General features: G+C 38.2%; 1 protein-coding gene across 2 annotated transcripts in view; it reads right to left on the bottom strand.

The window, feature by feature from the left end:
• The window catches only part of STMN2 (stathmin 2), a 55,767-nt gene that overhangs the window by 31,423 nt on the left and 10,329 nt on the right, over nt 1-14,015 (bottom strand). The window contains exon 2 of one of the 2 annotated variants that reach the window (XM_023227765.1): nt 12,470-12,473. The exons of the other annotated variant lie outside the window; for it this stretch is intronic. Within the exon in view, the coding sequence (XP_023083533.1) occupies nt 12,470-12,473 (4 nt within the window). The remainder of the gene's footprint in view (nt 1-12,469; nt 12,474-14,015) is intronic. 2 annotated transcript variants of the gene reach the window in all.

The following is a 14,015-nucleotide window of genomic DNA, read 5'->3' as shown; positions in this document are numbered from 1 at the left end:
CATAAAAGTCCTGGAACACCCATTCTGAGATACTTTATTGAACACCATTGGAATTTTAGAAGGCTAAACCAAATTTCTTTGTATCAATTGTTTATTCGGTTAGTGAAATTGTGTCACTTAATAAAGGCCCAGCCAGATCCAGATTCATATGGATGTTCAGTGAGAATCAATTTCTGCCAGAGGATAAAACATTTGGTGATTTAATACATTTAATTCCATGAACTAATTGAAAACAATAACAGCAAGGTTTTGTAGACTGGTACCTTTTTTGGAAGAGAAATGCAATCAGGTACCCAAAACATTTTGCAAAATTAAGCACATATTAGAAGTATATGAAGCATATTGCATGCCAACTTAGTAAGAGGGGTCAATCCAAACATAAAAATAAAATTAAAGATTTTCCATCTCACAAAATAGTAACAGATGAAAGCTGTAGCAGAACATGAATTTTTAGCGAAGAAAAACTCCTCAATATCTGTCCTTAGGAAATGAAATTCAATAATTTTCACTAAGGCTACTGCCCTAATTATGCTTGACAAGCTAATAAAGAAAGTTTAGAGTAAAAACTGTCAGGAGCCAGCACATTTAGAGCCCTATGTGTAATGAATAATCATTACTATTATGGACTGAATATTTGTGTCCCCCCAAAATTTGTATTTGAAATCTAATTCCCAATGTGATGGTATTTGGAGGTGGGGTCTTGGGAGAGTAATTAGGTTATGAAGGTGAAGCTTTCATGAATGGGATTAGTGTCCTTATAAGAAGACCAGAGAGCTAGCTCAATCTCTTTTTGCCACATGAAAATGCAACTAGAAATTGGCAGTCTGCAAATCCAAAGTGGGCCCTAACTAGAATCTGATCATTCTGGTGGCCTGATCGCAGACTTTCAGTCTCCAAAGCTGTGAAAAATAAATTTCTGTTGTTTATAAGCCACCTAGTCTATGGTACTTTGTTTTAGCAGCTAAAACTAAGAAAATGACTGACAAAAATGTTCTTTCTTGTTCAAGGTGCTCTGGAGACAAAACCCAGTTAACCTCTGTGGGCGATTCCTTTAATAGTATTCTTATCTTTACTGTTATTTGTATCAAAGGCTATGACTCCACATAGCATAACGCTACCCAGTGACAGCCACTGCACAAATTCTCATTGACGAGTTGCTTGCATTCTAGGGAGATCCTTAAAAGAGAGCTGCAACCACAGTCCAAGCAAATCCTGATTGCTTCCCTGAAGCAAAGGCACACTCTGCTGTGAAGAAGGGTTTCCTCCTAACGTGGTACAGTTGCCCAAACTCCCCAGATGGCATTGCTGGAAAGGTATGTCATCAGGAAACAAACTTAAGACACAAATAAATAAGGCACATCAGGTTATGTACCTGGCTAAGGGAAATAGTGCAAAGAGAAAAAAAAGGGAAGAGACTTAATGAAAGAAGAACTGATAGGAAACAGTAACTGAATTTGGAGCCACTGAACACTTTGAAAGTTAGGATTAACTGGTGAAAGACCCTCCTCAGAAAGATTTTTTTTTTCCGGCTTGTGTGGGAACAATCATTAACATGAATTTTAACACTTATCATTTTGTTGTTATTTAATTTGGAATTGATAGTGCAGTAGCATAAGAATTTCTTCCGTTTATTCATCCTAGGCAAAATTTTATTTGACACCTTAGTTTTGGCTAATGCTGTGTTTTGTAAAAGAAGTAGCAATATGTATTAGACTTCCTGATCACATATAAAAGATAGTAAAGAATGCTCTGGAAATGTCATTAATATACTACTTTGGGAGAAAATGTGTCATAATCTCTGAAAGGAATACTTGTTTGTGTCCCGACACACTGGTGTTCTTAATGACCATAAGGAAAACGTCATTTGTAGGACCAGATGGCTAACCATGGCCTTGTGTTCAGGACGGCTCTGCTGATGAGGCCCAGATCTGTTAGCATATTCCCTTTCCACTTTTCCTTTCTCTTGTTTTCCCTGCAATCATATTAGCCTAGTGGGAGGTTTTCTTGGCAAGTCCTAAATACTCAATTTAAATGCAACCTCATTTTTTCCTTTTGAAAAGTGCCTGGGGATAAAGTAAAGGATAAAATCAGATGCTAAAGAATGCAGGATAGATGTCTCTTGCCCTTGGTTTTACGGCAATTCGATTTGCACAGTTTCTGATAGACAGAAAGGACGAAAGCACTTTATTTGAAGCTTGCCAGTTTATATATACAGTGGCAGAAAGCACTTCTTTCCTTAGGAAAAAAAAACCCTGTCATTTCCAGGCAGTGGTGTCTTTAAACTGGGTAGAGTGGGGCACTAGCTATGGACCCTGCAGTCCTCAGAACTGGTGCCAGGATTTAAAAAGGCAGCAGTTAATGGGAGGAACAGGGTTCTCTGCAAATGGGTTATAAAAAGACCTGAGTCTTGCACCCGCAATTGTTAAACCCTGCCTTCTCCTAACTCTGTCCTCCCTTTTCTCTTTCTCCCATTACCTAAGTCTTAACATAGACAGAAATCAGCTACCTTGCAGTTCATTTTTGGTTCCTTTTTTTTTCCATAAGGAAATAACATTTCCTTTTTAATTTCAGAAATTAAGCCCCGATGATAATTTTAACTCAATTCTGATCATATTGTGTGTGTTTGGAAGTTTGCTTACTTTGGGGCACTATAACTCAAGATCAGATTATTTTTTTAAAAGTCAGATATGTAATCCCATTTAAAAATCCTTTTGGGAGGTCCATCCCTGTGATATTCTTTTTAAAAGACAAAATAGACTAAAGTAATTTCTTTTTTTTTTTTTTCTTTTTTTTTTTTGAGACGGAGTCTCCCTCTGTCGCCCAGGTTGGAGTGCAGTGGCGCGATCTGGGCTCACTGCAAGCTCTGCCTCCCGGGTTCACACCATTCTCCTGCCTCAGCCTCCTGAGTAGCTGGGACTACAGTCGCCTACCACCATGCACGGATAATTTTTTGTATTTTTTAGTAGAGACGGGGTTTCACCGTGTTAGCCAGGATGGTCTCGATCTCCTGACCTCATGATCCGCCCGCCTCGGCCTGCCGAAGTGCTGGGATTACAGGCATGAGCTACATCGCCCGGCCAATAATTTCACTTTGAACACTTCTTACATATTATATCGGCTCAAATTCGGAGCATAAAATATTTTGGCTGATGAATATATAATTAATGATGTAACATTTAAAAAGAAAAAGGAAGAACTCAGATTTTTAAATACATTTTAACATCTCAAAAGATCACTGACGTGAGGTAATATCCTAGATATTTCTGCTATGATGATGTAATGCTAATTGCTTTAGAATAAAATTAGATTCAGTCCACATTCTACCCGTCTCTCTCTACAGAAATTATGGTTTTCTAAGCCAGGGAGGTTTTGAAAGATTAATATTTTGACCAAGCAAAGCATTATAGTTTTTCTATGGGAATAGATATCAAATCAAATAAAGGGACATTTAAGAAGGTCAAAGCGGTACAACCCATCACTGGGTTATACAGAAATATATGAGGCTCTTAAATTTCAATTTGATGTATTCTTGGCACCAGTGATAGTGACAAGGAAAAGAAACTAGATGACATGAATCAGTCCTTGTGATCAAAATTGTAATAGAAGCAGTAAATTGTTTAACCTGGTACCTCACCTTACCCTGGATTCCAGTTAAAGCTCCTGCTGTGTTTAATGAGAGTTCTGCTGCATCATGCAGGCTCTTGTCCTTTTTTTCTTTCTCCTGATGAAATAAATTCTTACAGTCCCTATTGAAGACCGAATGACACCGTGGTTTAAAGGAGTAATGAAAGCCCTTTATTCTGTTTATGTGTCATGATTTTTATCACCAAGTCTAATTCTGAGTATTGAGGGTTTCCTCCCCCCGCCAGGCCCCTAAATACTACCAGATAGTAAAACCTAAAATGATAGGTAGATTGGTTGGGACTTAAATGAGATAAAGCCAGGGTGAAAAATGGAGAGTCTGTTCACCTGGTTAAGGACAGTTCTCACGTAAGAATGACTATGCTCTTCCTTTCCTGCAATCTTCTGAGCTGGGCTGCTGCTGAGCAGCAATTTGAGGCTGCCATGACATTCTCTGAACTGTTTCTCCAAAATGGCTCAATGTAGCACCCAAATGATTTAAATTTCTCAATATTACTTTTTAATTCTTGGCTGAAGAGTAGAAAATATATCAGATCCATTTTTAATTAGCAAAACTTACTTCCTATGCAGAATGATTATTACATTTGTGGGGCCAATGCCCAGAGTCACAAATGTTTTGGTCACCAGTGATAAGGATGCTGGCTTCATTGTTCACTTTGTTGTAATGTGTGGCTTTTCTCCAGAAAATAAACCTTGGCTTCTATCTCACATGGGTGTTTGAATTTAGCCTGACTATGACTTTGTGTATAAGACTACATAAGGGTGGATTGCCTATTATGCTCTCAGTGAAAGCAGAAACTTTCAGAAATAAAAAGTGCAAGACTTTTATCACACTGCAAAATAAAAAAATATTCAAATGACACTATTTCAGTTCATGGGCTAGTTGACTTCTCTGCTTGAATTAACCAGAAGTTTGGAGACTGAGAATACAGATTTAATGAACTCAAAAGGAGTCCTAGAGCTATCACCAGGGGATGGGGTTGACTGTTTTCAGATAATGAAATATCTAATTTATATAGAACACTGGGAAGACACAGAGTTAGATTAAGCAGCAGCAATATGTACCACAAACCTATTAGTTATATCATGATTTAATTCCTCTATCAATCTAAGGAATTAAAAGTTCAGAGCATATTTCTTGAAGAATTTGCATAAAAACCTCTACTTCCATAGGCTGGTATAAAGTTTCAATGGATTTGAAGAGCCTCCATATTGCTGTTTTAGATCTGAGTATGCCTTGTAAAATTCACTTTATTTATAATAGTTATTAACATCAACTGTGAAACAAATATTTTAACTTGGTGTTACTGCCAAGTAATATTTACCAACGTTCCACCAAAAAGAGTTCTTATCTGGGTAGTGGACAAATTGTACTTAAGGCAGTCTCCCTAAATGTTGTCTTAGGAAATAAATGATATCTAAATAATTAATGGACGATAACTATTTCAGACAAAGGCCACAAAAGCTGCATGTAGGAGCTGAAATTTTGCTTCCCTCCATAATCCTAAAAAGAATATCCACGTGTTCTTCAACGAAATTTTGTAAAACGTGCAGTGTGTATCATTTACTCAACAGTGTCCTCAAAGTTGCATTTTTCAAACCCCATTCATTAGAGTTTTATTTTAGCCACTCATTCAAACACTGTGCATTGTTTTGCACAGTTTGTGGCATTAGTTTGCCTTATGTCAATGGTGCAGTGAACAAAAACTGAACAGTTAGGTAAGAATTTCCACCTGAATGACAAGCATGATTTTGCTAGTCATACTTAAGTAATATGTCTTATGGTCACTTTGTGTCAAAGAGAATAGAATAAATATATTCTATTTTACATTTATAAAATATGTTATATTTTATACTTGTAAAATATAACATATACTATATATAAATAGAAAATAATACTGTCAAGGTTTATAACTGCCTGGTGTTACACAAAAGGTTGCAGTGATTTTATTTTGGCGTATCTCTGGCAGTACGTGGGAATAACAGAGCCTGTGAGGTGAGTGTGAAGCATCGTACTGTTTGTTCCACAGTATAATTATCTTCAGCATCCATCTTAGAGGCAGCTAAATAGGGTGAAATAAATCTTTTGGGTTAACCTAGATATGACATTGAAAATTGCTTTGTTTTGAAATTCAAATGTTACTTCCTCAAGATTTGCGATGTAGACTCATTTCCTGAAATAGGTTTTATCACATCATAGCCTTGAACTTTAATGAGTATAATTTTCTGCAGAGGACCTAAGGCAATATACAATGCAAGTAAGTAATCCTCCTGAAGCCTTTGCGTTCCAGTTTTTTGTCATCCAGTTTATGTTACCAATAGGGTCAAAATATAAAAGACAACTTACGCTAGGATACATTTTCCATTAAAAATTTTTTTTTCCTGGATACTTTGAAATAAAAGCTCCTCTGAGAAGTGGTTATTTTCTCCTGAATACACAGTTCTCAAAGGAAGACATATTAACGTCCAGCAGTTATATGAAAAAAGGCACAAGATCACTAATCATCAGGGAAATGCAAATCAAAACCACAGTGAGATATCATCTCTCACCTGTTGAAATGTCTGTTCTCAAAAAGACAGGAGATTGGTTGGCCAGAATGTGGAGAAACGGAATCCTTGGGCACTGCTGGTGGAATGTAAATTCCTAGAGCCATTATGCAAAGCAGTATGCAGGTTCCTCAAAAAATTAAAAATAGAACTACTAGGCCAGGTGCCATGGCTCACACCTGTAATTGCAGCACTTTGGGAGTCTGAGGTGGATGGATCACCTGAGGTCAGGAGTTCGAGACCAGCCTGGTCAACATGGTGAAACCCCATCTCTACTAAAAATACAAAAATTATCTAGGCATGGTGGCATATGCCTGTAATCCCAACTACTCAGGAGGCTGAGGCAGGAAAATCACTTGAACCCAGGAGGCAGAGGTTGCAGTGAGCCTAGATGGCACCACTACACTCCAGCCTGGGCGACAGAGCAAGGCTCTGTCTCAAAAAAAAAAAAAAAAATAATAATAATAATAAAAAATAAAAAATAAAACTACTAGATGATTCAGCAGTCCCACTACTGGGTATATATCCCAAAAAAGTGGAATCAGTATGTCAAAAAGGTATCTGCACTCCTATGTTCACTGCATCATTATTCACAAGAGCCAAGATATGGAATCAATCTGAGTGTCCATCAACAGATGAATTAATTAAGAAAATGTGCTACATATACACAATGGAATACTCTTCAGTCTTAAGAAGGAAATTCTGTCATTTGTGACAACATGGATGGGCCTGAAGGACATTATGTCAAGTGAAATAAGCCAGGAACAGAAAGACAAATACTGCATGATCTCAGTAAAAAAGTAGAACTTGTAGAAGCAGAGAGTGGAAGGGTGGTTTCCAGCGGCTAGGGTGGAGGTGGTTATTGGTCAAGGATACAAAGTCTTAGTTAGAGAGAATGCATAATTTCTTTATATTTCATAATAAGTATATATATGATAGGCATAAAATATTATATATGATGTGACAAATGCTTCATAAAGCAATTAATGTCTCGAATTTCAAATTGTTAAACTATCAGGGCAATTTCTACTTTTCCACATACTACATGCAAGGTCTGTTTTTGGCTTCAAGTATTCTTTTTGTACTGTTAGACAGAATAAGTGATGTATAAAATATAAGCTTTTTGGATGCCATCTGGAACTCCATTTGAATCCTTGATACTCATTCTTAAGACATGAGAAGGACTACATGTTGCTATGACTGGCTGAGTCAGATTGGAATAACCTGTGCATTTTATCTGTCACAGAAAATACCATATGACTTGGTCATAAACATACCCCCCCAAAAATTAAGGCAAAAATAGAATCAAGTGTTTGATCTGCATAGATAAATATGACTTGGAATTCGGCATGATAAATTGCTGATAAACCAAACTCACAACTTGGGAATACATTATAAATGAAGGCACAGTGTTAGCTCCCCTTTATGTCCTATTTTCTCTTGTTTATTCAGCCTAAATATTACTTATAAAAAAAAGTGGGATTCATGGTTTTAAACGTTGCTCAGATCTTCAAAAGTTTTACAAAATAATAACAGGAAGGGCCAGACAGAGGATATATAGATTAGAATGTGGTGACAATTCCTAAATGTCTCCAGAAGTTGTGGCCTTGAGGTTCATTAAGACTGGGTTTGTATCTTCCTAAAAACAGAAGTGAAGCAAACTTAATGGTTTCCATCACAAGGGGCTTGGAGTTTCTTTTCTTTCTTTCTTTTTGTTTTTTTCAAGGACAAGGTTATTTTCCAGGCTTGTTTCACAGACCTTAGCCCTTACTTCTCTATGGCTTTGTTTGCTGCTAATCATTTCCTTGCAACTATACTTAAGTTTCTTGAAGGCAAGGGAAGGCATCTCCTTTAACATTTGCTCTATTTTCCCTCATACATAGGAGTGTGTGTTGCAGTTAGCCGGTGTTCCATAAATGCATATTCACTGGTTGCTAAGCAGGGAGGGGCTGTCCCTTAGCTGCAAATGGTAGCTGCTGAATCTTCCAGTGGCCCAGTTGGCTTTCCCATGAAGAAGAAGTGTAGGGTAGGGGTTAAGAGCCTACCTGGAGCCACATTGAGGTCAACTTCTGTCCACTAAATTCCTTTATATTATGCTACTGACTGGTATTTTTGTGCATTTTGAAGTGCAAGAATACTTCTTCTCTTCCTTGGCCCTCACCACATAGCTTTAGCTACAGTGATAGTTTGAAAATGGAACTACTTGGTGGTACCACTCTAATTTCTTGGCATAGAGGCAAAATTTAAGAAAGTGTTCTCATTTCTATCCTTCAAAAGGCAAACTTCACAATAGCAGATAATCAACTTTCTCTATGTAAGGAAAAGAGAAGGCAGGTGAATGTCTCCTTTGTATTCATTTATATGTTCTCTCGCTTATTTGAGCTCCTATACTAGTGAGTGAATGTTAGTTACCCCAGGGGAAGGGCAAGAATATGATAGCAACTGAGGATTCGAGCTCTAGGTCAGGAACTATTCAACCTTAGATAATTTATTCAACCTTCTGAACATGAGTATATTTATCCACAAAATGGGGATAGGGTATTGTTGTAAGGATTGAGTTAGACAATGTATTAAGAAACTGAAGTGCTGTACAAGACATTGCTAATAAGCATTAATTTATCCAAATTCTTCTTTTTTTTTTTTTTTTGGAGACAGAGTTTTTTGCTCTTGTCGCCCAGGCTGGAGTGCAGTGGTGTGATCTCGGCTCACTGCAACCTCCACCTCCTGGGTTCAAGTGATTCTCCCTGCCTCAGTCTCCCAAGTAGCTGGTATTACAGGTGGCAACCACCACGCCCAGCTAATTTTTGTATTTTTAGTAGTAGACAGGGTTTCACCATGTTGTCCAAGCTGGTCTCGAACTCCTGAACTCAGGTGATCCACCCACCTTGGCCTTCCAAGTGCTAGGATTACAGGCGTGAACCACCGAACCCGGCCTGTTCTTTATTCTTTGGGTGACCTTTTGAAGTTTTAAGGGGCTTTGCTATAGCCAAGTGTTGTGGAGCCTTATTTCTTATAATTCTCCCTGCTTCTCTTACTTACTTTGTCATAATACTCAAATCACCAAACACAGTTAGAGCTCTTACTATGTCTAGGAAGACTGTGCGTACAGTGTTTAATGAAGTCAACTTGGGTCAGACTGATTTGTTTCAAATTCTGGTGCTACCATTTTTGTTGGCTGTGACTTTACCTCCTTTCCTTTCTCACCTGTAAAAATGAGGATGATAATCCTCCTATAAGGTACTTGGCACAATCACAGTACTTGACCCAGTAAGTACCCAATACATGTTGGTCAATAATGCAGCAATGGGAAGAAAGACAAAGTAAGTGAAACAAGTTTCTAGCCTAAAAGAAGTCATTAGTATAGTTGGGTATAAGAGAAAAAAAAAAGTCTATAGTGTAAAAAAATTAAAAAATAGTTCAAAATGTCTATAGTGCAAAAAAAAAAAAAAGTTCAAAATGAGGAATCTAGAGTGCAGTGGAAAGAGCATTAGATTTGAAACTTGGCTCTTCCCTGGCCCACATTTGTGATCAGGAGCAAGTCACTCAACTTTCCATGGCTTCTGTATTTCTTTCCTGTCAATCAGGAATAATGAGACATGTCTCAAAGTGTTATAAAAATCAAATAGGAAAAAGTGCATGACACACGTGACTTGTAGCTGGCTCAAACAGAGTAGGTGAATGATAAATAACAAGGGACATGATAACAAATATTGCTGCAAGATGGTATATGGCTAGTAGTCAAATTCATTGTTAAATAGTAAACTTGTGAGAGTTCCCAAGAAGGAAAGATCAAGGAAAGCTGGATTCAAGGGTTGACTTGGAAAGCCTGCTATTATTTGTTTTGTGGAGAGCATGATCTTTCTGAGCAGCAAATTTGAGAAATCCTCCTTGACTTCTTAGCTGGCTATCATCACCGTATGTATTCGTAGTTCACTTCTAAAATTTATCCAAAGGCATGAAACATATAGTTTTTTGGATAGAATAATTTCATGGCCCTTTGTTATTTGTAGGAGTGACATCTTATTTTTGCAATGAGTTTAAGTGGACAGGTTTTTATTCTTTTCAGCTATGCAAGCTGGACACAAAGTCCAGTTTTTTTTTTTTTTTTTTTTTTTTTTTTGAGATGGAGCCTCGCTCTGTCACCCAAGCTGGAGTGCAGTGGCCAGATCTCGGCTCACTGCAAGCTCCGCCTCCCAGATTCACGCCATTCTCCTGCCTCAGCCTCCCGAGTAGCTGGGACTACACGCGCCAGCCAACACGCCTGGCTAATTTTTTTGTATTAGTAGAGACGGGGTTTCACCGTGTTAGCCAAGATGGTCTCGATCTTCTGACCTCATGATCTGCCCGCTTCGGCCTCCCAATGTGCTGGGATTACAGGCGTGAGTCATCGTGCCCGGCCTCCTTATTTCTTATCTTGAGTAAGTTGTGATATAGCTTGCCACAATCCATAACTAATACACACAGTAACTGTGTACACTGTCTTAAAAAAATTCATTCTCAGAAAAATTTCAACACATGGAATCTGATTCTTTCAAAGTCGCTTAGTTCAATATTTCTTCAATGTTGTTCCTGAAGTTAGAAAAACTTTTCATCCTAAATACTGAATTTCATTTACCTTATTTGTTTTACCACAAAACCTTTTTTGAAAAACATCATCAACCAAGTCTTTGGTTCCTAAGACTTGCAATTCTTTTATTTCCACCTTTATGCTTTGGCTCTGCATTCCAGAACCTCATTAGATTTTTTTTTTTTTTTTTTTTTTAAATAAGTAAGGGAAATGCCTACATTTTTTTCAAAGCTAAACTCTCCTGCTTAGTGCAATATATTATGACCTTGTGAGAGTTTAAATTGTAATGGTGCTTTCATATAAAGCTCCTCCTTTGTCACTATTCCATGTTTATGAGAGAGTAGAACATATTTTATTACCTGTATTTTATGGCTTATAAATGTGAAAAAATACTGAGGATTTTTATATGCAGATTATCATCAACAGTATCTAATATGAAAAAGAACTGTACTATACTAGTAAGTATAAGCACATATTTCTCTCTTTTTTTTTTTTTTTTTTGAGACGGAGTCTCGCTCTGTCGCCCAGGCCGGAGTGCAGTGGCGGGATCTCAGCTCACTGCAAGCTCCGCCTCCCGGGTTCCCGCCATTCTCCTGCCTCAGCCTCCCGAGTAGCTGGGACTACAGGCGCCCGCCAAATCGCCCGGCTAGTTTTTTGTATTTTTTAGTAGAGACGGGGTTTCACCGTGTTAGCCAGGATGGTCTCGATCTCCTGACCTAGTGATCCGCCCGTCTCGGCCTTCCAAAGTGCTGGGATTACAGGCTTGAGCCACCGCGCCCGGCCTACATATTTCTCTTAATATGTCTGCAGCTATGTCATAAATATAATTCCTGGTTTATGTACCATACATTTACATGATTTGATATTTTGGAGGCAAAACAAAATGCTTAAAATGCTTTGGTATTAGTAGTTATCCTCCCTTAAACCTTTGTACTCAGATGCTAGATGAATACTAATTTTATTTCACAAGATACCTTTGTTGCTCTAGTAATTACATTTTACTGATACCTTATAGATTTTAAAAATAGCAATAACAGATTATTGATTGGTACTTGAAACACTATTGATTGTAAAGGCGCTGCTTTCATGTGTGGTTGAGATAATAGTCCTAAACTCTAAGTATCCTTATCCTTTTCGTCACCACACTCCTCTAAGGTATATTCTGTTTGTATTATTTGACTCAAGTGTCTTTGTTGTGCTCATCCACTAATGGGTGAAGAAGAGGAAGGCTAAATTGATCCAGATAAGAAAGTAACTGGAGGATCCCTGAAAGAAAAGATCTAGCTGAAGGAAGGTGTTTAAACTGGAAGCAGGAGAGCCAGGAGGGGGCCAGGCATGGAGAAGACTGGGAGGTGGCAATGAGATATTGTGCACAGTCAGGTGATAGGGGGTGGGAGTGAAACTGATGGATTGATAAGATGTTAACAAAGAATGAGAGCTTCTGTGCATGTGTATGCATGCGTGCATGTGTGTGTGTGTGTGTGATATAATTCCTTTTCCTGCATTCAAAAGACCTCAGTGTAGACTTTTATATTTTAATATTTCTAAAGTCATTTTTTATTTCTACTGAATGATGAACCTTCCTGGGTAAGCAAAAAGGCTCAGTTTTATTGAAGGCATATAGGTATTTGAAGTAGGGTGAGATATAAAATATGACAGGGAAACATGAAATAAGAAATATATGCAAGATAAATATACTTTTATTTTAAATACCCATCTTGCTTGTTGTGCTGTGACCAAGATAAAATGCTTAACTATTAAATTCTGGCACTGCGTAGAATGGATTTTTCCTTGGAGATATACTGTATTGGCTGCTGTCTCATAGATAATGATACCAACTCTCCCTCTACCATGGAGAATTATTGAGTAGTAATCATTTCCTCAATTCCAAGTAATTTCTAGGTTTGTAATACATGTAGAAATTAATGAAGTATAAGAACTGAGATGTTTACTTTAAATTTTTATTATTTTTATTTAGTATTTTCATCATTTATCTAGGGAATCAGGGAAGGGGATTAATATTTTTGATTACCAAATGCTCAACAATCAATTGCTTACTTAACAACCATGTGATTTAGGTGTTGTTTTCCCATTCATAACTGAGAAAATTGTAATATAGAAATGATTAATAAATTTGCTTAAGAATTCTCAGATAGTGAGTAGTGGAGCATAGTTCAAAACTATGTCCACTGGATACCCACACATGCCTCTAATCCACTAGAGCTCTCTCTTACCTGTAACAGGAACAGTTACTGACCTAAGGACTTTCGGAGGGAACTTATGGTACTGCTTTTTAATTTTCATAGGATTTTACATTCTTTTGAGTTCCAAGACAAGCTGATTACTTTTAATTGCACAGAGCTTTACACTTCTGTTTTAACTTTTGAGGGCAGCTTTAAACTAAACTTTAAGACATTTGGACATGGGCTGCTTTGTCTAAGCAGAGTTTGTACCATCTCAGGAAGGTGGACCCAGAGGGTAGAGTGTCAAGGTGGTGCCAGGAAGGGGTAGACATGGACCAGAAGCAAAGTAAGTACTGAGTTTTATCTCTGGCTTATCATCCCTCTCCTATTTTCAGTGTTTACTTGCTGGGGGCACCCCTGCTTCCAGAGATTCTCTAAGCTTGATGGCTGCCATCTTGGGCCACCACTTACCACCCTTCCCTTAAAGCAGATTGAGTTGGGGAAAAGTTGGGTGTGGACTGACTGTAATAAAGTGATGGATGAGTTAATTGCTTCTTCGGAGCCAACATTCATTTAAGAAGAAGGCTCTTCTTTAGGAGGAAGAAGGGCTGGCCAGGTGGGTTCTAATCACAAGAACTGCAAAATGTCTGATGCTGTTGTCAGAGGGACTCAAGTAACATTTTATTTCACTTTTCATTACTTAGAAAGTATTTTTCAGGCCGGGCGCGGTGGCTCAAGCCTGTAATCCCAGCACTTTGGAAGGCCGAGACGGGCGGATCACTAGGTCAGGAGATCGAGACCATCCTGGCTAACACGGTGAAACCCCGTCTCTACTAAAAAATACAAAAAACTAGCCGGGCGAGGTGGTGGGCGCCTGTAGTCCCAGCTACTCGGGAGGCTGAGGCAGGAGAATGGCGTAAACCCGGGAGGCGGAGCTTGCAGTGAGCTGAGATCCGGTCACTGCACTCCAGCCCGGGCGACAGAGCGAAACTCCGTCTCAAAAAAAAAAAAAAAAAGAAAGTATTTTTCAAAAAGAAAGTGACTCAGTTTTTGATTGTGCTCCTTGTTCCCTCTTT

Source organism: Piliocolobus tephrosceles, chromosome 7 (genome assembly GCF_002776525.5).
Source record: "Piliocolobus tephrosceles isolate RC106 chromosome 7, ASM277652v3, whole genome shotgun sequence".
NCBI classification, from domain to species: Eukaryota; Metazoa; Chordata; class Mammalia; order Primates; family Cercopithecidae; genus Piliocolobus; species Piliocolobus tephrosceles.
The sequence above is the reverse complement of the archived record's forward strand: the minus strand, read 5'-3'. Positions and strand labels throughout refer to the sequence as shown.